This window comes from Brassica napus, chromosome A4 (assembly GCF_020379485.1).
Source record: "Brassica napus cultivar Da-Ae chromosome A4, Da-Ae, whole genome shotgun sequence".
Classification (NCBI taxonomy): Eukaryota; Viridiplantae; Streptophyta; class Magnoliopsida; order Brassicales; family Brassicaceae; genus Brassica; species Brassica napus.
Genome location: NC_063437.1, coordinates 15786360 through 15807316, shown reverse-complemented (window position 1 = coordinate 15807316; position 20957 = coordinate 15786360). Strand labels below are relative to the sequence as shown.

Here is a 20957-nt window from a genome sequence, read left to right as displayed (position 1 = left end):
CTATTTGAATACAGAGTAGAAAAGGAGATTTGGTCATTGGCAAAGAAGAAGGGGTGTGCAGTCTGATACGCATCAAAACATAAAAGATATGACATCTTTGATCAAAAAAGATAAGAGAGAGCTTCTAAACTTCTTTATAGGATGGATAGTATGGAAGAGGCGAAACAACCTTGGATATTTTGAAGGTGATTCATGATGCATTGAGGGACTCAAGCCAATGGCACGAAGAGAAGCAGAAACAGTATAGTACTGCAGCAACCATCACCAAAGTCCGTAACACAGAGAGTGCCTCCATGATACATGACATCATAGAAGCTTCCAAATCAAATGAGTTTACTTTTTATTAGGGAAAATCCCACGAAAAACCTTCAAAGTGTCAAGCACTTCCACTTTAAACCTCCAAATACTATGTTTCCATAATAAACCATAAAATTGACAACATTCTTAACAAAAACTGTAAAAGTGGTTTACGTGTTTTGTCTTATATTAGGATGGACAAAATTATAAACTCTGTTAACGTCGTAACTGACTCCATCTCCTTTGATAAAACATGTGCCTTATTTTAATTACTTATATTTTAATAGAACCATCGTATATGTTTTGAAAATAATAAAATATTTTAAAGAGAAAACAATAGGACGACGACGACGAAGGAGATGGCTTCTCTGAAATCTCCATTTTATATGATCATCCTCTTCGCCTACGGTGTTGCAATTTCATCATCGTTTCTTGCCAGAGCACATGAACAGAAACGAAGAGACGAGAAGCGTTGCGTAGGTTCCTTCTAGGTTTCAAAGAAACTTCGAAGGGAAGCAACGTCACCTTCGAATGCTCTCCTTCAGGTCCTTGTGTTTCTTGCAATTCCTCTGAAAGGAGAAAAGAGGAGAAGAAGCTTCACACAAGAAAGATGCAAAAGAGACTCAACAAAGGGATCAATCTAATGTCAATGATGATTTTGACGAAGATGTTGTTGATGCATTTGTGAAACAGAGGAATCTGCGTGATGACTCTTCACCGTAAGCCTAGAAGTCTCAGTCTTAAAAAACTTATAGAAGCTGTTTTCCTCCTGCGAATGAGGAGAGAGTATCAGTTCTTGGTTTTGAGGCGTTTATGCTAGGACTGTTACTTGTAAGCGGATCAGCTGTATACTACAGAAAGAAACAGACAGTACGGATGGCTGGAGTATCCACTGGAAGAACACAGAGCTTTTGAGAGCACTCCTTTTTCGATAAGTAAAAGCTTTCAAGTGCTCACTAAGTAACAGATTCAACGTTTTTCATTGAAACAGAGATATTGCTCGAGTGTATAGAACATGCTTTTAGGAGATTTCATATAATTGGAGACTACTTGTTTCATATAAATGACAAATTGCTGAAAAATAGAAAACCATAAAGTAATAAAAATCTACCCAGAGACAAAATAGAGTAAGAATAGTTTAATATTTTGATCTTGTGATTCAAAATTTACGAGGCCTTCGTATGTTAAAAAGAAAAGAAAAAATTAAATTCAACTACTCCATTGTATTTCTTACGATAGCAATGGAAATAAAGTAAGAGTCACCAAAAAAGGAGAAACAACATCGCAGCTATTCAAAGTTTTTTATTCTGGAGGTTGTGAATCAGTGATAGACCTAACAAAGTTTTCTTCTCAATTTGTAATCAGTTTTTTATTCAAAGCATCACATGTTTGGCTGGTTGGTTGGAGGGGACAGATTGCTGAGGAGCACTAGAAGCAGCAGGAAATGCATAACTTGATTGAGCTGTTTGTAACGGCTGAGAGCTTGATCCAACTGATGGACTGCTTTTATTTTTTCTTGGTTTTGGTTGACGTTTTGGGTGAATCTGAATCATGAAAATCAAGTCAAAAATCTGTTACACACCAACCAGTTGAGCTGCATATCGAAACAGAGGAATAAAATAGATATATGATTTGTTAAAAATATAAGTAATTACAATAAAGCACATGTTTTATCAAAAAGAAACGGAGTTAGTTACGACGTTAACAGAGTTTATAATTCTGTCTATCCAAATATAAGACAAAACACGTAAGCCACTTTTACAGTTTTTGTTAAGAATGCTGTCAGTTTTAGGGTTTATTATGGAAACATAGTATTTAGAGGTTTAAAGTGGAAGTACTTGACACTTTGAAGGTTTTTTGTGGAATTTTCCCCTTTTTATTATGTTTCTAAACATAGGTTTAGTTTGGTTGATAAACGAAACTATGTAATAGCTGGTTTTATATTCAATAAGAAAATAAGTTAACAAAAAATGTATTTTAACCAAAAGTTTCCAAAGAATGAATTGATCATCCAAAAGTTTGTTTCCCCTGATGATATGCTTATGTATTAGCAGAAAACAGATGATTGGATTGGATATATCATTTTGATATCTGAGAGAGACATTGCTGCAATGTATTGGTGTAATCAAATCTGATTAGAATCTCCAGAATGGAATTGTGAATTCGCTTATGTGTCCGTGCACACCCTCAAATGGTGAGTTTTTTTATTCAAAAGAAAATATTACAGTCACAAAACAGGACAAGACCATTCTCAAGCCTGTGGTTGATAGGAGAAGCCGTTAACCGTGAGGCCTCCATCAACACAAATGGTTTGACCTGTGATATAGGAAGCTGCAGGTAGACACAAGAAAACCACTAGTGATGCAACTTCATTAGGCTCTCCAGCTCGACCAAGTGGAGTTCTACCGAGCAACCCCTCCTTGAAACTGACGTGATCAAGAAACTTTAAGAAACCAAAAAAAAAAAGAGAGATGATTAGAGGAATGAAAGTTTTTTTTTCACAAATAAAAACAAAAGTTCTATTTTTCTTTACCGGTTGAGCCTGAGGAGTCTTGATGATATTAGGTGCAACGGCGTTGGCTCTTATGCCGTCTTTTGCCCATTCACAAGCCAAATTTTTAGCTAGCTGATTCAGAGCTCCTGTAATGATTTTGTATTAGGACAAAGGAGTCAACAAAAAAAACAAAGTACTTGTTAATTAGTAACTCTTACCTTTGGTTATACCGTAAATGGATCCGCCGCTCATGGATACAACCCCTGCAATAGAGGACATGAAGACGATACTTCCATAACCTGAAGCCTTTAGGAGAGGATGTGAGAGCTGGGAAAAATGGTAAGCAGGTTTCAAGTTTGTTGAGATGTGGAAAGCAAAATCATCTGCCCCATATTCTGTTGTTGGCTTTCCGCGAAGTACTCCCACATTGTTCACCTTTGTTGCATAAAAAAGAAGATGTTCTCAAAATTTTCTTTGAAAAGTTTGCTTAGTAGTTTCTATATTAAAGCCATTTACTCACGAAAATGTTGAGCTTGCCATCAAACAGCGAGGAGACAGTTTGCATGAGTGTCTCTCTCTCGGGACGAGAGGATACATCACAGACTGAGCCACTCACTTGAAACCCTTTCTTTTCCCATTCACTTAAACTTTGATTGAGCAAAGTTTCAGATATGTCGCATACATGGACTTTGGCCCCAAAGCTAGCTAACTCCTCTACTATGGCATACCTAAACGTTCCACAGATTCAACTTCTTTAAAATCTTGACAGAAGAAGAACCTTGGGTTACAAACATGATTAAGAGAATAGAAAGACAAACCCTATTCCTGCGGCTCCACCGGTTACGAGAGCAGTCATACCTTGAAGACTCCATCTTTTGTCCATCTTTTTTCTTTTTTTTTTTGCGTGATTAGCAATAACAAGAAATGCTGGAAAAGAGAGTTATTTAGTAACCACTAAAGTGGATGCGATCGATTAGAGATAACGTTATAAGAGCATCATTATCAATGCCAACTCTTATCAAACATCTTAGAATATTTAATTAGTATTTTTAGGCTAAGAAGTTTTCTAAGATACTTAAGTAAAATACAACATTATCAATGGAACTTTTCGAAGGTTCTTAGGTATAAAATCATTTTTTTATTAATAAGTAGTAATTAAGATATATCCATTTATATTCAATACATTAAAAAGAGATAAAATTTTCATTTAATTAAAATTACAAACATTTTATTACATTCCATACATAAAAAAAAAAATTCATAAAACACACATTTATTCAATTCATAGAAACTTTAAAATCATTGGTTATTTGGAATATGTCGAAATTTAGCCCAAATATGTTCGATTAAATCGAATTTTAATTGTTCATGGGCTTGTCTGTTACGGACGCTCGATCGTCGATCCATTGCAGTGCCGAGATTTGAATTCGGAGTAACGGTGAATGTATCATCTTCCTCGCTTTCTTGAAATTCTCTCACGTTATACTGAGTGTATGATGATCGTTCATCCTCGACAATCATATTATGGAGTATGATGCATGCCTTCATAATATTTGCTATTTTGTCTTTATCCCATAACTTGGATGGATTTTTCACTACGGCAAATCTAGCTTGCAGAACTCCGAAGGCACGCTCGACATCTTTTCGAACAGCTTCTTGGGTTTTAGCAAATAAAGAATGTTTCTCACTTTGTGGAAGTCGGATAGATTGAATAAAAGTCGCCCATTTAGGATAAATACCATCAGTGAGATAATATGCCAAATGATATTGATTACCATTAACATAGAAGTTCACTTCTGGCGCAATTCCGTTAATAATGTCATCAAAAACGGGGGATCGATCAAGAATATTAAGATCGTTCATAGTACCTGGAGCTCCAAAAAACGCGTGCCATATCCAGAGGTCACTTGAAGCTACCGCCTCCAAAACAATTGTTGGTTTTTCGGTTCCTCGGGAATACATTCCTTTCCAAGCAGTGGGGCAATTCTTCCACTCCCAATGCATACAGTCGATGCTGCCAATCATCCCCGGAAACCCACGTTGGTCTCCAATATAGAGAAGTCTTTGCAGATCCTCTTGTGTCGGTTGGCGTAGGTATTCATCACCAAACAAGCTGATTATTCCGGCGGTAAATTTGTGCAAAGATTTCCGAGCTGTCGTTTCAGCAAGTCGGACATACTCATCAAGTGAATCAGCTGCACCGCCATATGCTAACTGTCGGATTGCTGCGGTACATTTTTGTAGGGGAGTAAGACTAGACCGTCCGGTACAATCGGTTCCTTGTTGAAAATACGGTATGTTGGTTTCGAGACGTTGTACAATACGCAGGAACAAAGATTTGTTCATTCGGAACCGTCGGCGGAATAACTCGGGATTGTAAGTTGGAGTCTCGCTAAAGTAATCATTCCAGAGCTTCTGGTGGCCGTCTTCTCGGAACCTCTCCATATAAATACGTTTCTTTCGCTTTTTTGGTTCTTCAATATCATCAAAGTTTCCAACAAAATCTTCAACTAAAGAATCAATTTCATTATCATCATCATCATTGTGGTAGTGATAATGAGAAGAAGATGCCATAAGAATTTTTTAAAAAAAATTTAATGTTGTTGAAAGAGGGGAAGATTTTGATAAGAAAAGGGATGTCTGGAAATTTCCAACGATCTATCATATTTATAGGATCAAATAAGTGTATCTTGTGAATGTTATTCACGAGCATTGATATGTGTCTTGTTCTCTTACACATCTGAATGTTATTCACGAGCATTGATAAGTGTATGTTGTGTGTCTTGTTTTCAGCTTCACGGACCAACCAGTGCAGTTGGTTTTGTTTTTGTTTTCTACCGTCACGGATCCCATTTGAATTTTCTTATGTTTTTTGAATTTTGTTTTGTTTATAAAAAACATTACGTTTAGCACAGTATGGTACATTTTAAAAATGAATTCAAGTTATACATATGATCATCACAAGTTATTACATCACATAAGTCAAAGCCATTTACCATACATAAGTTATTACACTACATAAGTCATTTTTGCATACATCATTCAAACGAAAACAATATAACCACAAACAACTAGATTACTTCTTCGCCAAGCACCGAGAATCACTTAAATGCGATCAGCACACCCATTAGAACTAAAACGACGACAATTCCTCCAATGCATAACTCAAAGCCATTTATAAAACCAGATTTCTTCTTAGCCAAGTCACAAACTAACTGCTCTAGCCTACGCACCCTCTCATCTGAATCATAGTCACTCATAAGGTTCAGACAGTCTACCTTTTCCTCCAATTGTAGTACGTGTTTATCCCTCTCCCTCATCTCCTCCATCACTGCGACGTCCCACCACTTATGCACATGGCATTCTCCATCATCCACATGCGCGCAGGTATAGTATCTCCTCCCTGGATCAAGCCTTGTGTATGATGTAGCCATCTGCGGTGCACCACCACAGTAGCAAACTTGGGGGAATCCAAACTCCACCTCCGGTTGTGGAGGGTACTGCTGAGGGTACGGTGCCGTGTCACCATATCTCAAGTTCAACTCTTCTTGGTCAAGGCGAATGAGGTCTTCAGTCTCGCTGAACTTAGAAGCATTATTACTAGAGTTCTCCCCACCATAACCTGAGGAACACGAAGGCTGGCTGTAACTATATCTCCCCATTTTAAGTAAACCTGCCAAGAATATTCATTAAAATACATTAGTCCTCATTTAAATACATTAGTAAACCTGCCAAGAATATTTATTTAAGGAAACATTCAAGCAAACAGAAAAACAATAATGCAAGCAGAAACATGTTTTTCATTACTACGAAACTCGAATACATTTGACATCAAAGTAAGACGCAGAAACAACAGAAACACAAGTTAAAACATAGAACACTTTCAGGAAACAGAGATACTTAATCATTTTAAAAGAGATTTTTAGAAAAGCTGAGCGAGCAGCTTGTTCTTCACAACTTCCTCAGCCTCACTTAGTGTTCCTGGCTTAGTTAGGAGTGTGTCTAGAATGGCAAGCTTCGACAAATTCTCCTTCCTCATGAGATCATCCTTCTTCAACTCCATTACGGTTTTAACCTCATCAATGGATTTTAGACCTTGAGTGTTATTCTTTCTAGCTTTAGCAGCCTTGCTACCCTCTGGACGCACCTCTTGCTCACCAATAGTGGGGCTTGGTGTTTGCGAACAATCGTCTCCAGCCTTTCGCTTTCCACTCCCGGTCGGTTTAGGAGTGTTAAGACTCAGCCACTTCTGCTCAAACCTTAACAAACACCAGGCATGCTCCAGATTGAATTTCCTTTGATGATTAGCGAAGTAAATATCATAAGCCGCCTTGAGGACATCAGTCTCGCTCTGACCAGAACTGATGTGTCTCTCTGCAGCCGCGTAAGCACCACAGAATTTGTTGGTGTAGTCATTAATCTTCTGCCACCTCTGCTTAAGATTGAGCCACTCTCTAGGTTCACCACTCGCTTTCGCATGTGGGCTAGATGCATAATACTCCGCTACACGTTTCCAAAACGTCCCAGATTTTTGTTGATTTCCAACTACAGCATCCTTAGATGTATTGAGCCATGCACTTATTACAACCTCGTCATCAGCTGGAGTCCATTGCCTTCTCTCCTTAGAGGCAACGGATGGGTTTTCACGTTGAGCGGGAGCCTCTGGTGCTTGTGAACTAAAAGGAGGTATCTCCGATCCTCCTCCATAGTTTTGACTCGGAGGAAAACTTCCATACTGGAAGTTTTGACTGTGGAGAAGATAGCTATAACTAGGAGAGTCACTATATGGATTCGAAGGATCCCTTGAATCCATAGCGAAGAGAATGATAGGATTATAAATGACAGAAAGAGAAACAAGAGAGAAATAAGAGATAAAGAGATTACTATGACAAGAAGTATAGCTTCTTGCCGTTATATAAAGAAAAAAGAGAGAAAGAGATCATAAAGAGCTTTAAAGAAATACCTAACCATCAACTACTTTGGTCTAATCAATAGTTATTACAACACTTAAAAGCCATCAAAACAATGAAACTTTTCACTAAATATTTTCATTTGGTCAGAAACAAAATACACTCAAGTTACAATGAGCAAAAATAAACTTATATACTCCTTACAGACTGGTTACTCGTTCGAAACTAACTACAACAGTTACTACAACTCGTTTGAAACTAACTACAATGAGCAGACATCTAACTTAAATGTCCACACCAGTTTTTTTCTAAAATTCCAGCACTGGTAAATTCAATGATGAAGACAATGTAATTTAGACAACAGATCACAAAGTTTATTCACAATGTATACATTCACAATGTTTAAAGCCAGCTTTTACCGAATACACTTCACTAATCAATCAAGTATACATTCACAATGTTAATTCTAAAATACACGCATCAATGGACTTTACAATCAGACACATATCAGTTCACAATCAAATTCCTCGCCAACCATTCAATCACAACCTATACAGACAACCTTTCAAAAAGTCTATACACACGAACTATACAACCAAACATTCAGAAACAAACAAATCAATTCGAACAAACCAAGCCAATCGTTTCCTCTAATTCGCAGACCTTAACAGAGAGACATATAATTAACAGATATAGAAGACAAACCTGGTATCGTTTGATTCGGAAGACGACGGCGAGATCCTTCTGGAATCGGTGAGAATAGACGACGGAGGCCGAAAACTACCGGCGAGAGAGAGAGAATAGTGAGACGATGCAAACCCAGATCAAATACCACGCATGCAAAAGGAAATCGAACCAAAAAAAAAATTAGATCCACAAAACAACCCGATAATCGAAAAATAAAACCAGAGAAGGAACACGAACCTGGTGGAGATTCGATGCGCCGGTAGATCTTTAGATTGAACGGTGAATCCGTCTGGTTCGCGACGCGGCGTCACTCCTCCTGTAATCGCCTTCGACGGAGAGAGAGAGAGAGAGAGAAGAGGGAGACGCAGAGAATGGGTCGAGACCAAATGACCTCTTCTCTCTACCGCTTCGTACCTCCTATCACCATTCGCCACGTGACACAAGCACCACCACCAAAAACTTCTTACGCAAAAATCGATCCCACTTATTAATTCATTTTTTTGATTTAAATTTGGCCCAACTTAATTATAAGAATCGGGCTAAGAAGCCCGATAATGATGCTCTAAGAAGACTGATTAGTTTAGTATTAAATGTTTTAATGGGGCAAGTGATGATGACGTAACTGATGACGCGTCTTCCATTAAGGCTAATAAACAAGTCTTGTTTCATTACTTGGGTTACAAGTCCAATGATACGATACATAAGAATATACTAGCTAATGATGTTTCTCTATGGTGGAGGGTGGAGACGCTAAGAAGCAATTAGGGAACGTGTTGATTAGGTAAATGAAAAAGTTTACAGAGATATTAGGTATATGAAAACTAGAATATCAAAATTTTAGTAGATAATTCTAAATCCGATAAGTTTTAACCATAAATAATGTTCAGTTAGATGCCTATAAAATAAAGTAACGTACAGACAACAATCACATGCTACATAATAGCTCGCTGGTAAAATCGGCTAAAACCAGCAAAGATATATTTTTATTTTTGTTTGGTTCCATTGCTGCTTTTAATATGTCACTCAATTTTTTTCCTATTGAGTGCAACTGTATTTTAAAAAGCATGGCCAAGTGGAGTGTTTTTTTTTTTGACATGCCAAGTGGAGTGTTTCTTGCTAATTTGTTTGTTCTTTCTTTTTGGGCGTCAATGCATTTATATTGCTCTTTATTTTGGATAAATCTAAACCGGTGCAGAGTTCACATGAAAAATAAAGGAACATGAGAAGCTCCAATATCGAAACAATCATCAAATCACAAGGTTCGAGATAAAACGCCACAAGGCCATTCTTGTCGTGAGAGTTTAAGACAAAACATGACATAGACGGACTAAAGAACATTTGTTACATAGACAGTAACTGTATCATACAAATGTTGTTGTAGTTTATAAGTTTTTCATTAAATATTTTAGAAATTTACCCTTAAATAATGTTAAAATATTTTTTTAACAGTATTTATAAAACTCCAAAACAACACTTATTAGAATAATACAAAAGTTTTATCATTATTCATAGGGTAACTTTTGAAAATACATAGCATAAATTTGTTATCACAATAATGTACATAAAAATAATAAAAGCATATTCAAATGATAAAATAACATATTCAAATGCAAAAGATACGTGTACCCTAGTATTAAAATGTATTTGAATTAGATTTGGACTTTATGGATTGATTTTATGAATTATGGGTTGAGATTTAGTGATTAGGATTTTAAGGGTTACAACCTAGATTATATAATTTTAAACAGTAATATTTATTTTAATTTTTAAATAAATATTTATAGATATTTACTATATTAAATATATCGTTAATTAAAGATAGTTTAATTGTTTGTACAATAATGATTGTTTATTTTGTTATTTATTTTTGTGAATTATTTGTGATAAAATTATTTTGTGTTATTTGAGAAAATTGTTCTTTAAAAATCAGGTAATTCACCAGTCCAAAAACCCTGAACAACCAACTAGTTATATTTTAGAAGAATTTGTCAAAAATAATTCAAAATTAAAATTTGAATGCAAATTATATATTCTTTCTATTCACTCAAGTGCAAGATTAACTTAAAAGATATTGAAATTACAACAATCTTTTTATAACTAAACAAAAACTTGGAAATACTTTTATTATTACCGTTGAAAGGTTTCCTGAATTAATGAAAAACTAACGAAATAATGAAGTCTTGTGAGATGACTTTTTGAAAAAAATTATATTAAAAATTGAATTTAATAATTAAATTATATAACTTTAAAAAGTCATTTTTCTCGTCTGTGAATTTTTCATAGTTATGATAACATAGCTAAAAAAACTATTTTCCTCTCTCTCACAAGCCTGCCCCCCCCCCCTCCCTTAGCATGGGGACGTCTATTTAGGTGTCGTACCAGTACCGGAAATGTTTCAGGGACGGATACTTCACGGGGACAGCACTGGTACGGGTTGGGGACGGTTAGAGAACTTAAAGCATCTCCAATGAGGGGTTATACCCATTGGAGTTCTAAATATTTATATATGTGTATGTATATATTATATAAGTGTATGTAAATGTGGAAACCATTTTTTGGGGAAGAACGTCATGCAAAGGTTCTAAAAATCAGATTTATAGAACCTTTGCATGAAGTTCTTCCCCCAAAAAATGATCCCCATATTTACATACACTTATATAATATATATATACATACATATAAATGTTTAGAACTCCAATGGATAGAACCCTCATTAGAGATGCTCTTAATTATGAATAAGACTAATTTTCACGGGACCTAATGCTTGTGTAATTGTTTTTTAACTGTCACTGTTATCTTGCTTCTAATTTTAGTTGGCACAATAGACATATTATAGTAAATTATATCTAATTATGTTAGATTCGCTATATAAATTTGTTTGTTATAAATATTTTATATTTTTTACTAGTATATATTTGCCGTACCCGTACCTATAATTATTAAATTTTCCCGTTTTCTGTCCCCGTTTCCATCCCCGTTTTTGTCCTTGTATCCGTTCCGGTGCATCATAGTCCCCCACCCATTCCCTCTCTCAGATTATCTTAATAAAATTTATTTACTTATAGAATTACAAAACTAGTGCAAACCCAACTTCATCATTTTCGGAATGAAAGCAAAACTGAAAACAAAAGAAAATTAATGAGAGGAGAATATCTTTCTTTACTAGTGCTCATTGTCTTGGCCTCCAGTGAAGTACTTGCCAAGAACAACTCTTCAACACCTAAATTAAGAAGAAGTGATTTTCCAGAAGATTTCGTTTTTGGGTCTGCAACATCTGCTTACCAGGTATTTATTTTTGGTCTCTTCTAATCAAATGTTATTATTCATTTCTTAAATAAATCTGATAACTGATTAGATAATTTATGGGGTATTTTTTTAACAATTCTCAGATTGAAGGAGCTGCCCATGAAGATGGTAGAGGACCCAGTATATGGGATACATTCTCTGAAAAATACCCAGGTTTTACTTTACTTCAAATCTCAGGTTTATCGGATCTAAAGAATAGTTTAGATTGAAGATACATGCATGATGCATTAAGTATACATATGTGTGTGTGTGTGTCAATATGCTCTTATTAATGATTTGTTCGTCTTTCATGACATCTGAAAAAGGACCAAGACTTGAAATATCATTGAAAAGAAAAAAGAAAAGATATTAAAGTATGGTAGCAATGGGAATATACTTGATAAACTCAATCAATGATTAATGGGAGTATCGTTAGTAAGAAAATCTCCAAAAAGAGTTTCTATTTTGAAATTTCCAAAAGAGATATTTGAAGTTTTAAGATGTTTTTCTTCAAAAGCAAACTTCAAACTTATTTGTATTTTACACTACAATCTTTATATTTGTCATATTTAATCAAATCCATATAACTTTTATAACTAACTAGCACATATACAAAAATATTACATCAATATAAATTATTAAAATCTTACACTAAAATTATAATTACTAATACATAGTTAAATATTAAACTACAAGAAAAATATCACATTATTTCATAAAATTATTTCCGTAAATTTATTTCCATAATGCTCCATCTTCAGTTACACAAAATTTGTTTAAAAAATATTTTGAAGATTTTGGAGGTTCCGAAGAAAATTTAACAGATTATTAATTTTGTTTTAATATTTAAATTTTTGTAATAATTATGTCTTCATGTACCTTTTTTTAAAAAAATTATTAATTTCTTTTGTAATATTTTTGTTGTCTAATACTAGTTTTAAAATATTATAAATCTAATTTTAATTTTTTTTTATTTTAATTGTATGTGTAAAACTTGAATTCATTAAAAAAAATGAAATATTTATGAGATATTAAAAATCTAAGGATTAAAACGATAAACGAAAAAAAATTAAAAATCATAAATTTGATGTGTAATTAATTGTAAGGACCAAAATGCAAATAAAAAGATAAAACTTCAAATTTAAAATTTTGAGTAGTGAAACTTTAAATATGAAGTTTTACTTTTCAAAACTTTAAATTTGATGTTTTAAAATTCTTTTTAGGAGAGTAAAAAATTCTATATTTAAAATTATAAAGTTTCTTTTAAAATGCTCTAAACTCAACCAATGATTTTATTGTATTTTATCCGCCAGAGAGGATAAATGATGGTAGCAATGGGTCTGTTGCAGATGACTCTTACCATCTTTACAAGGTAGTTGTCTTTTTTGGCTTTGAGTATGTAAATTTTGTTGGCGTTGGCCACAAAATCTGCCATAATCTTCCATTATATCAAATTTTTTTATTTTAATCATTGGATTACAGGAAGATGTGGCTTTATTGCATCAAATTGGCTTCAATGCTTACAGATTCTCTATCTCATGGTCGAGAATATTTCCTCGTAAGTTCTCTTCTCTTTGGAGGTTGTTATGATATTCGATTAATTTCCAGAACCAAAAATATTAATGCGGTTTCTAATTTAGGAGGGAATCTAAAAGGAGGAATTAACCAGGCTGGTATTGACTATTACAACAACTTGATCAATGAGCTTTTGTCCAAAGGTAAAAATACCCTCTCTGTTTCACATTACTTTGAATTAAGGTTTCGGTAAACACAATGTTATTCAAAGTTGGACATAAGTATGTGTACATTTTCTAACTGTGACGTATTAGGTCACAATTTTGATTCACAGTATTATGCTTATCCTAAGACTTTCTTCTAATGATTTCTAATTGATCAATGAACTTTTCTTAAGTTAATATCTTCAAATACAAAAACATAATGCCAACCAAATAAACTAAATCTGACTTCCAATTAAGTTGTGTGGTTTGATTTCAAAAGTTGGCCACTGAATTATCTATAACTTTTTGAAACGAATCCCCTGACACTAAGAAAATAATCTTGGACAGATATCTACTAATCAGATTTCTTCCACCCTTCAAATATAAGATATGTTTTTAGTGATAAAGGCTACACAAACAGTATTATAAATATTGTGTCACTATAGGAATTAAGCCCTTTGTCACCATTTTCCATTGGGACACACCACAAAGCCTTGAAGATGCTTACGGTGGATTCCTTGGCGCAAAAATTGTGTAAGTCCTCTAAACCTATATTTCTTAGCATTTGTTATATCACAGAAAAAAAAGAAAAAAAATATATATTGACAGTCAACATGATATATCATATATATTTACAACAAAATCCGCTGATTTTTTTTTTTTTTGGGTGGACAAAACAGAAACGATTTCCGCGATTATGCGGATATTTGCTTTAAGAATTTTGGAGATAGAGTGAAGCACTGGATGACATTGAACGAACCACTGGCTGTGGTGCAACAAGGGTATGTTGCAGGTGGATTGGCTCCAGGAAGATGTTCCAAATTCACAAACCCTAATTGCACAGGCGGAGATGGAGCCACCGAGCCTTATATAGTGGGTCACAATCTCATCCTTGCTCATGGAGCCGCCGTAAAAGTCTACAGAGAAAAATACAAGGTGAGTAAAAGAAAACAAGTTCCACTCTATTTCTTGAACGTCAAGTTACCAAAACTAATCATGTTCATAACCATCATACGCCGGAAATAACCCGTACCATGGATTCTTTCTTTGTTTATATCTTTGCGATGTATGAGAAATCTGCTCTTGAACGTCGTTCAACAGGCATCTCAAAAAGGTCAAGTTGGTATCGCTCTGAACGCGGGTTGGTACTTGCCGTATACAGAATCAGCCGAAGATAGGTTAGCTGTGGCACGAGTCATGGCATTCACAATTGACTACTTTCTGGAGCCACTTGTGACTGGTAAATACCCAGTGGACATGGTCAACAACGTAAAAGGCGGTCGTTTGCCTACGTTCACAGCAAAACAATCTAAGATGCTAAAGGGCTCATATGATTTCATTGGCATTAATTATTACTCTTCTGCTTATGCAAAAGATGTCCCCTGCTCTAACGAAAATGTTACACTCTTCTCTGATCCTTGTGCCAGCGTCACAGGTCAGTTTTCGCATCATCCAAGTTACTTTTATCATTTTAAAATAAATAAATCGAAATTTTACAAGCAAAGTATGTTAACAGGTGAAAGAGAAGGAGTTCCCATCGGTCCAAAGGTACTTGTCTGGACTAATGTCATAAAACCTTGCATTTTTTCGGTGAAAGTTACACTGTCTAAATGGACCAGCCAAGGTATAGAGATCATAGACTAGGCTCATAAAGCCCTGTATCTGTGTTTTTATATTTATAGGCTGCATCAGATTGGATTTTGATATATCCAAAGGGAATTCGTGATCTTCTCCTCTATGCAAAATACAAGTTCAAAGATCCAGTCATGTACATAACCGAAAATGGTAATTCACAAAGCCATGAGCTAAATATATTTATATATTTGACAATGAGTTTTAGTTTCTGGATAATATATAACTTGTAGGTAGAGATGAATTTAATACCGGTAAAATATTTCTTAACGACGGCGACAGAATCGATTACTATGCTCGACATCTTGAGATGGTTCGAGACGCGATCTCGTAAGCATTCTTACCTCTAATATTAAGAATTCCACTTACCCATGTTATAAAGAAAAAAGATAACTAAGTTTATGTATAAGTGGACTTAAACAAACGTATAGACTTGTGCAATGGTGCAGCAAATGCTTTTGTTAAATTTTGAAATAGGATTGGAGCTAATGTGAAGGGATTTTTTGCGTGGTCGTTGTTGGACAACTTCGAATGGGTAAATGGATATACCGTTCGTTTCGGGCTGGTTTACGTCGATTTCAAAGATGGATGTAAGAGATACCCCAAAAAATCAGCTGATTGGTTCAAAAAGTTTTTGAATCAAAAGAAAAACAGTTGATGGAAATTGCACCATTCCGTTTTAATAATATCTCCGTATTATTGTTATCTTTATCGGTTGGATATAATAAAATACTTTTGTTTAACTTTTTAGCTGGAAGTAATAAGATGAGCATTGTAAATACAAATGATTTTTTGTATTATTATTTATTTTGAGGTATTTACATATTATAATATAATAAATATATATTAAATCTTTGAAAAATCAATAATTATCACGTATATAATTAAATTAGCAATCACATGAATCAAAACAATCACTATTGTTAACCAAGCGAGGACGGCCCAGTAGTCTTAATGGAGTTTTGGCCCCAATACAGATCCGGGTTCGAATTATGCTGGCCACCGTCGATTAAAATGAGGTGAAAAAGACGGCCTTCCAGAATGCCTTCTGCGGAGGTGTACTTAGGCGCTACTCGGATTCCCTATGGGGTTTTCGGATTACCTGAATTATCAAAAAAAAAGACACAATCACTATTGTTTATTTACAATCACTCTATATAAGCAAATCCAAACCATCTTTTTGTATATTTTATGTGATATATAATTAAAGTTTAAATGATATAAACATAGATATATATTCTATTTTTTGGCTATCTATTAAATGAGGTTTCGTACTCATATGGTTTCATAATTGTTTGTATATTTTTATAATAAAATTTTTAAATCAGTGATTACATAATTTTCAGTGTGGTATGTTTAATACTTATAGTAATTCATAATCATTTTTAAAATTTTATTGCAAAATTTAAAATTTAAATATTAAGTTTCCAATATATTTTCGATGCAGATTTTGAAATTAAAATATTTATGCATTTTTAGATGGTATATAGTTTAAGTTAAACTTATTAAGAATATATATATATATAATCTGAATATCTATTAAACTAAACTTCGAACTTATATGATTTTATAATTGTTTATATCTTGTTATAACAAAAACATTTAAACTATTAATCACAAAATATTCTATATAGAATTTTTAAAGTTTCATTAATTTATAGTGGTCTTTAAAAATTCAAAATATAGCATACATGAAAGAGAGGTTAAACAAATTTTACGAAAAAATCTATTTTTTATTATATAGTTAACATGATTGATTAATTTATTTTACGATATAGAACTAAACAAAAAAAGAGAGGTTAAACAAATTTTTATCAAATCTTTCTTATTCAAAATCATTAGTTTTCATATATGTTTTAATCACATTAGTTAATTGGCAGTTTTTTCAAGTAATCATTTTTAAGTTTTTATCACAAAATAGTCTTCAATGAAAAACTGACCAAAATAGCTTTTTTTATTTTAAAAATTTTAATATATTTTTTTAAAAAATTTGGAACCCTATCTTCAAAACTTTACCCCTTAACTCTAAACTCTAAATCTAGATTAGTTAACCCTAAGATATAAATGTATATTTATCCTTTAATAAAACTTATTTTGGTCATTTTCTTCCTCGTGAGTTATTTTTGTGAAAATAAACTAAAAGACATATTCTAGCGAATTTCTTTTAGTTGTTAATTCTGTAACTTTTATTTAATAAAGAAAAAAAAAGAACATTAATATATAATAGTTTGTGGTTAGTTTAATAATATGTCTATATAGACCAAGTTATTTCTCTAAAACTTTTAAAAATCATTCTATCGATGATATATGTCATAGTTCAAAAATTGTAATGTTCTCAAATAATATATAAGGGATATTCGGTAAATTCTACGGGACATCACTTCAAGTTAAAGTCTGCTAACTAATCTTATATATTAAAACAGAAGTCATGACTTTTTTCATGTGTGATATTTCATTATGGACCATCTATTCAAAATTCATTACATTCAATTTCTTTATCATTAATGTATATCCCACAGCTATACTATTAAACAGCAAACAATCGTTTATATATTTTATTCTATGTCAAATAAACTAAGATCATTATCCCAGTTTATATGACTATAATCATACATGAATAGAAGTATGTTTCCTAACGTCAACTTTTACTCTGTGCTCTATGTCATATTTCATGTTTATATTTGTCCTTTTCATGGTGAACAATTTTTTTTTTGTCCTTTTCCTGTGTTTACATATATGCTTTAAACAAATTTCTATGAACATAAATAATTTCTGTTCATATTTTCACCATGTACATGTATTGGGATATTAGTATTGAACATGTTTCTTCCATAAATTGCAGTCATATTTACACGATGATGTGTATTGTTCATCAATTTCTTCCAAAAAATCATATTGCTCGATTCATATTTTCTGTCCGTGGATGTAAATGCAGAAGAAAGTTTAACAACTAATAAAATTATAATGGTTAATGACTTGAACATGAACATTTCTATCGTTTTTAATTATACTTTTACTTTATAAATCAAACACAGTAAGAATTTGGAGAAGATGATGATGGTACAGTTCAATTAAAATTGGATATAAAATAATTCATAAATTTGCATAATTTTATTCAGTTAAATTAACATATTTCTTAGAATCATAATTTATTTTTCACAAAATATGGTTTGTATATTTAACTAAAATGTTTTTTAACCTACGTTTAAAATCGTAAAGTTAAAATCCAAGAATATCGTGATTGTAACTATATTTGAAAAAACAATATTATCAAAATTAAATAAAATAATTCAGATATTACGAATATATGGTTTAAAGAAAATCTTTCAAAGAAATATTGTTCACAAAATATGGATATATTTAGTTAACTAAAATATTTTTTCCTACATTTAAAAGTCGGATAATTGTAAACCAATCATATCATGATTATATCCATATTTGAAAAATTATTATATTAATTTTGTTGAATATTATTCTAGGCCTTGATCCGCACAACCGGGTTATTATTTTCATTTTTACAGACAAACTTATGTATTTTACATGATTAACTGCATATAATTTTAATATTTACCATATTACTAATTGATTTTTTAAAACACAACAATTTTATAGTTCATATGCACTAATTTAATTTATTTGTTTTTATTTTCAGTAATAGCATATTTTAAATCATGATACACAATTCTAAATTGAAAAATGTTATTGGTCAAGGATCAAAATTCTAATTGAAAAGTATTATATTAAATTATTATCGCAAATTTAATATAAAATTTTATCTGAGTTTAGTTATAATTAAAAAAATTATTAGATATTTTAAAAGTTTATATTAGTTAAAATGAAATATAAATTTAATTTTTAAATAAACATGAAATTAACAAAATATTTCGAAGTTTTGTTTAAGTGAAAAATAAAATATACCTTTATTTTACAAAAGTATGAAATTTATTAAATATTTAAAAGGTTTATTTAATGAAAAAAATGAAATATATATTTATATTGTAATAAAAAGATATGAAAAGAATTTATCTGGATACAATTTGAGAGAAAATATAGGAAAATCTATTTGATTTGTTTATTTTAGAATAATTCAAATTGTACAAAAAATAATTTAAATTACTTTCTAAAGGAAGATTCAAATAAAAAATCACACATGAATTAAGTCATGTGAATTTGAAATAATTAATTGAATAAAAAAAACAAGCTATAAAATTTAGGCATTTGAAAAATAATATAGATGATTAAATATACATATAAATAAAAATGAAATAAACACCCGCACGGTCGTGCGGGTCAAGCTCTAGTTTTTTATTAAATGTTCAACATTTCTGTCAATTACATTAGAGATTATATTTCTTATGATACATTAGAGGTTATATGTGACATGGAGAGAGATTTCACAGTAGACTAAATCGGGAGGCGAAAGTTGGGCAAGTGCTGATCGGGTGTCGGTTGGACAGTAGACTTGGGTTGTTAAATGTTTATGGAGTGTTTATGGAGTCTCACTTAATGTTAAATGATATTAGTTTATGCCTTGTGGTTGCTTTGTTTAGGCTCTGGATATTTTCACATGCACCATATTTAATAATAACAAAAAAATTTACATTTTTTTAAACAATTCTTTTACATATATTTATGTATTTATATATTCTATTTACAATTAAAACTGCACGCAGTTGTCTCGCATGTTACCATTCTGAATCATAGTTTGAGATGAGTTTTTATTTTCTTTTTTTAATTCTAGTCAAATCATAGATTACATTATCATATAATATATATTATATTACATATAATGATCAACTACCTGTAACAAATGTGAACATGATGAACAGTTTCACGAACATCGATTCCACGATGTAATTTTATAACACGTGGATCGTCAGACGGTTCTGCATGTACGACATTTTCGATAGACAAGTTTTTTTCACAGCGCATGAGCACAATAAACAGTGATACAACATTTTGAAATTTCTAAAAAAAAATAGATTGTATAATCTGCAAGAAATTACGTTTTTTCTTTTTCTTAAAATTGAACTTCAAACTTTGATGTATTAACCTTTGAATTCTGATCACTAGACCACGACATTTTCACAGTAATCTAAAAAAAAAAAAAAAAAACTTGTCCGAAGAGTGATAAGAGTATAAGTCTGGATATAATGCAAAACGTCTGGGTACTGTGGATCCGGGGACATGGGTTACATGTTGTTGTCCCATGTTATTCTTATCTCTTTACGTATTTTATAGATTGATATGGTCAACATCGATGACAGCTTCCACCGACACCAATCCAATGTAACGTCTATCTTCATGGTTTATTATGGCTTGATTTTCGAAAAAGCATTGCCATCTTTAGTATTGATTAAATGTTCTGTAACATGTCAAATCCAATAAATAAGATTATTTTTAATTTTTTTCTTTTTTTCTTTTGAGAAAGTTTTAATTATTTCTTGGTCTAATTTTAACTAATAATAAAGAAATTATAAAAAAAAAATTTACAGAAATTTTATTTTGATAATTTTAAAAATCAATTATTTTTCCATTGTTTTGTTCTATCTAAAAAGCTTCATCTCTTCTTTTTCTCAATAAACCAAAATAATGTTTTCTTTACAACTATTTACGGTTGAATTAATAGATGATCAGACTTTTTTCCCGTAATGGAAAAGAAAAACTACAAAGAAACAAAGAGAGACAAAGACGGCATATACAAGGATAGACGTCCTGCAGCTATGCAAACCAAAATGTGACTACCGAAGAGAAACTAAATCGAATTTGACCTAAAAAGAGAGAAAAGTATTTACTTGAGCTTTTAATTTCAGTTGTCTTATGTCTCCACTCTCCAAAAGACCATATTTTAATCGCTTTTATTTTTAATAAATGTAAAATTTATTCAACTTGTGACTAGGGGTGTCAAAATGGGTCAAATGGGTCAATCCAACC

General features: G+C 32.3%; 4 protein-coding genes and 1 pseudogene across 8 annotated transcripts; 2 read left to right on the top strand and 3 right to left on the bottom strand.

The window, feature by feature from the left end:
• Window positions 1-61: 61 nt before the first annotated feature.
• LOC125608216 lies at window positions 62-1212 on the top strand (annotated as a pseudogene).
• A 1276-nt stretch (window positions 1213-2488) lies between these two features.
• Window positions 2489-3770, bottom strand: LOC106450053 (tropinone reductase homolog At2g29310). Of its 2 annotated transcripts, none has more exons than XM_013891705.3 (5): window positions 3610-3770; window positions 3312-3519; window positions 3010-3226; window positions 2831-2937; window positions 2489-2740 (listed from the first exon to the last, which is right to left on the bottom strand). In XM_013891705.3, the coding sequence occupies exons 1-5, from the start codon at window positions 3672-3674 to the stop codon at window positions 2549-2551; spliced, it is 789 nt and encodes a 262-aa protein (XP_013747159.2). In that variant the 5' UTR covers window positions 3675-3770; the 3' UTR covers window positions 2489-2548. The 2 variants fall into 2 exon arrangements, with proteins under 2 accessions (XP_013747159.2, XP_013747160.2); XM_013891706.3 differs by having other exon boundaries at window positions 3312-3535; window positions 3606-3663.
• A 9-nt stretch (window positions 3771-3779) lies between these two features.
• On the bottom strand, window positions 3780-9395 carry LOC125608057 (uncharacterized protein At4g04775-like). 3 transcript variants are annotated; one of them, XM_048777845.1, is made up of 3 exons: window positions 8626-9395; window positions 8407-8481; window positions 3780-6464 (listed from the first exon to the last, which is right to left on the bottom strand). In XM_048777845.1, exon 3 carries the CDS (start codon window positions 5363-5365, stop codon window positions 4091-4093), a length of 1275 nt encoding a protein of 424 aa, XP_048633802.1. In that variant the 5' UTR covers window positions 5366-6464; window positions 8407-8481; window positions 8626-9395; the 3' UTR covers window positions 3780-4090. The 3 variants fall into 3 exon arrangements, with proteins under 3 accessions (XP_048633802.1, XP_048633801.1, XP_048633803.1); XM_048777846.1 differs by having other exon boundaries at window positions 5760-6464; XM_048777844.1 differs by having other exon boundaries at window positions 8407-9395.
• Window positions 6714-7604, bottom strand: LOC125608215 (glutathione S-transferase T2-like). Its single transcript, XM_048778193.1, has one exon. It carries the CDS (start codon window positions 7602-7604, stop codon window positions 6714-6716), a length of 891 nt encoding a protein of 296 aa, XP_048634150.1.
• Window positions 9396-11410: 2015 nt separating the features above from the next.
• Window positions 11411-15840, top strand: LOC106446946 (beta-glucosidase 15-like). Of its 2 annotated transcripts, XM_013888776.3 has the most exons (12): window positions 11412-11673; window positions 11778-11847; window positions 12987-13045; window positions 13156-13231; window positions 13314-13391; window positions 13838-13925; window positions 14072-14327; window positions 14493-14826; window positions 14908-14939; window positions 15074-15176; window positions 15257-15353; window positions 15501-15840. In XM_013888776.3, exons 1-12 carry the CDS (start codon window positions 11527-11529, stop codon window positions 15679-15681), a joined length of 1521 nt encoding a protein of 506 aa, XP_013744230.2. In that variant the 5' UTR covers window positions 11412-11526; the 3' UTR covers window positions 15682-15840. The 2 variants fall into 2 exon arrangements, with proteins under 2 accessions (XP_048633800.1, XP_013744230.2); XM_048777843.1 differs by having other exon boundaries at window positions 11411-11673; window positions 14493-14939.
• Window positions 15841-20957: the final 5117 nt, after the last annotated feature.

Excerpts from the sequence above, each read along its gene's own strand:
- LOC106446946 (XM_048777843.1), top strand. The coding sequence starts at position 11,527 with ATGAGAGGAGAATATCTTTCTTTACTAGTGCTCATTGTCTTGGCCTCC. Across the intron at positions 13,046-13,155 it reads ACTCTTACCATCTTTACAAG|GAAGATGTGGCTTTATTGCA; the intron begins GTAGTTGTCTTT and ends ATTGGATTACAG. Across the intron at positions 13,926-14,071 it reads TTCCTTGGCGCAAAAATTGT|AAACGATTTCCGCGATTATG; the intron begins GTAAGTCCTCTA and ends TGGACAAAACAG.
- LOC125608215 (XM_048778193.1), bottom strand. The coding sequence starts at position 7,604 with ATGGATTCAAGGGATCCTTCGAATCCATATAGTGACTCTCCTAGTTAT.
- LOC125608057 (XM_048777844.1), bottom strand. The coding sequence starts at position 5,365 with ATGGCATCTTCTTCTCATTATCACTACCACAATGATGATGATGATAAT.
- LOC106450053 (XM_013891706.3), bottom strand. The coding sequence starts at position 3,663 with ATGGAGTCTTCAAGGTATGACTGCTCTCGTAACCGGTGGAGCCGCAGG. Across the intron at positions 3,536-3,605 it reads GAGCCGCAGGAATAGGGTTT|TCTGTGGAACGTTTAGGTAT; the intron begins GTCTTTCTATTC and ends AAAGAAGTTGAA. Across the intron at positions 2,938-3,009 it reads CATTTACGGTATAACCAAAG|GAGCTCTGAATCAGCTAGCT; the intron begins GTAAGAGTTACT and ends AAATCATTACAG.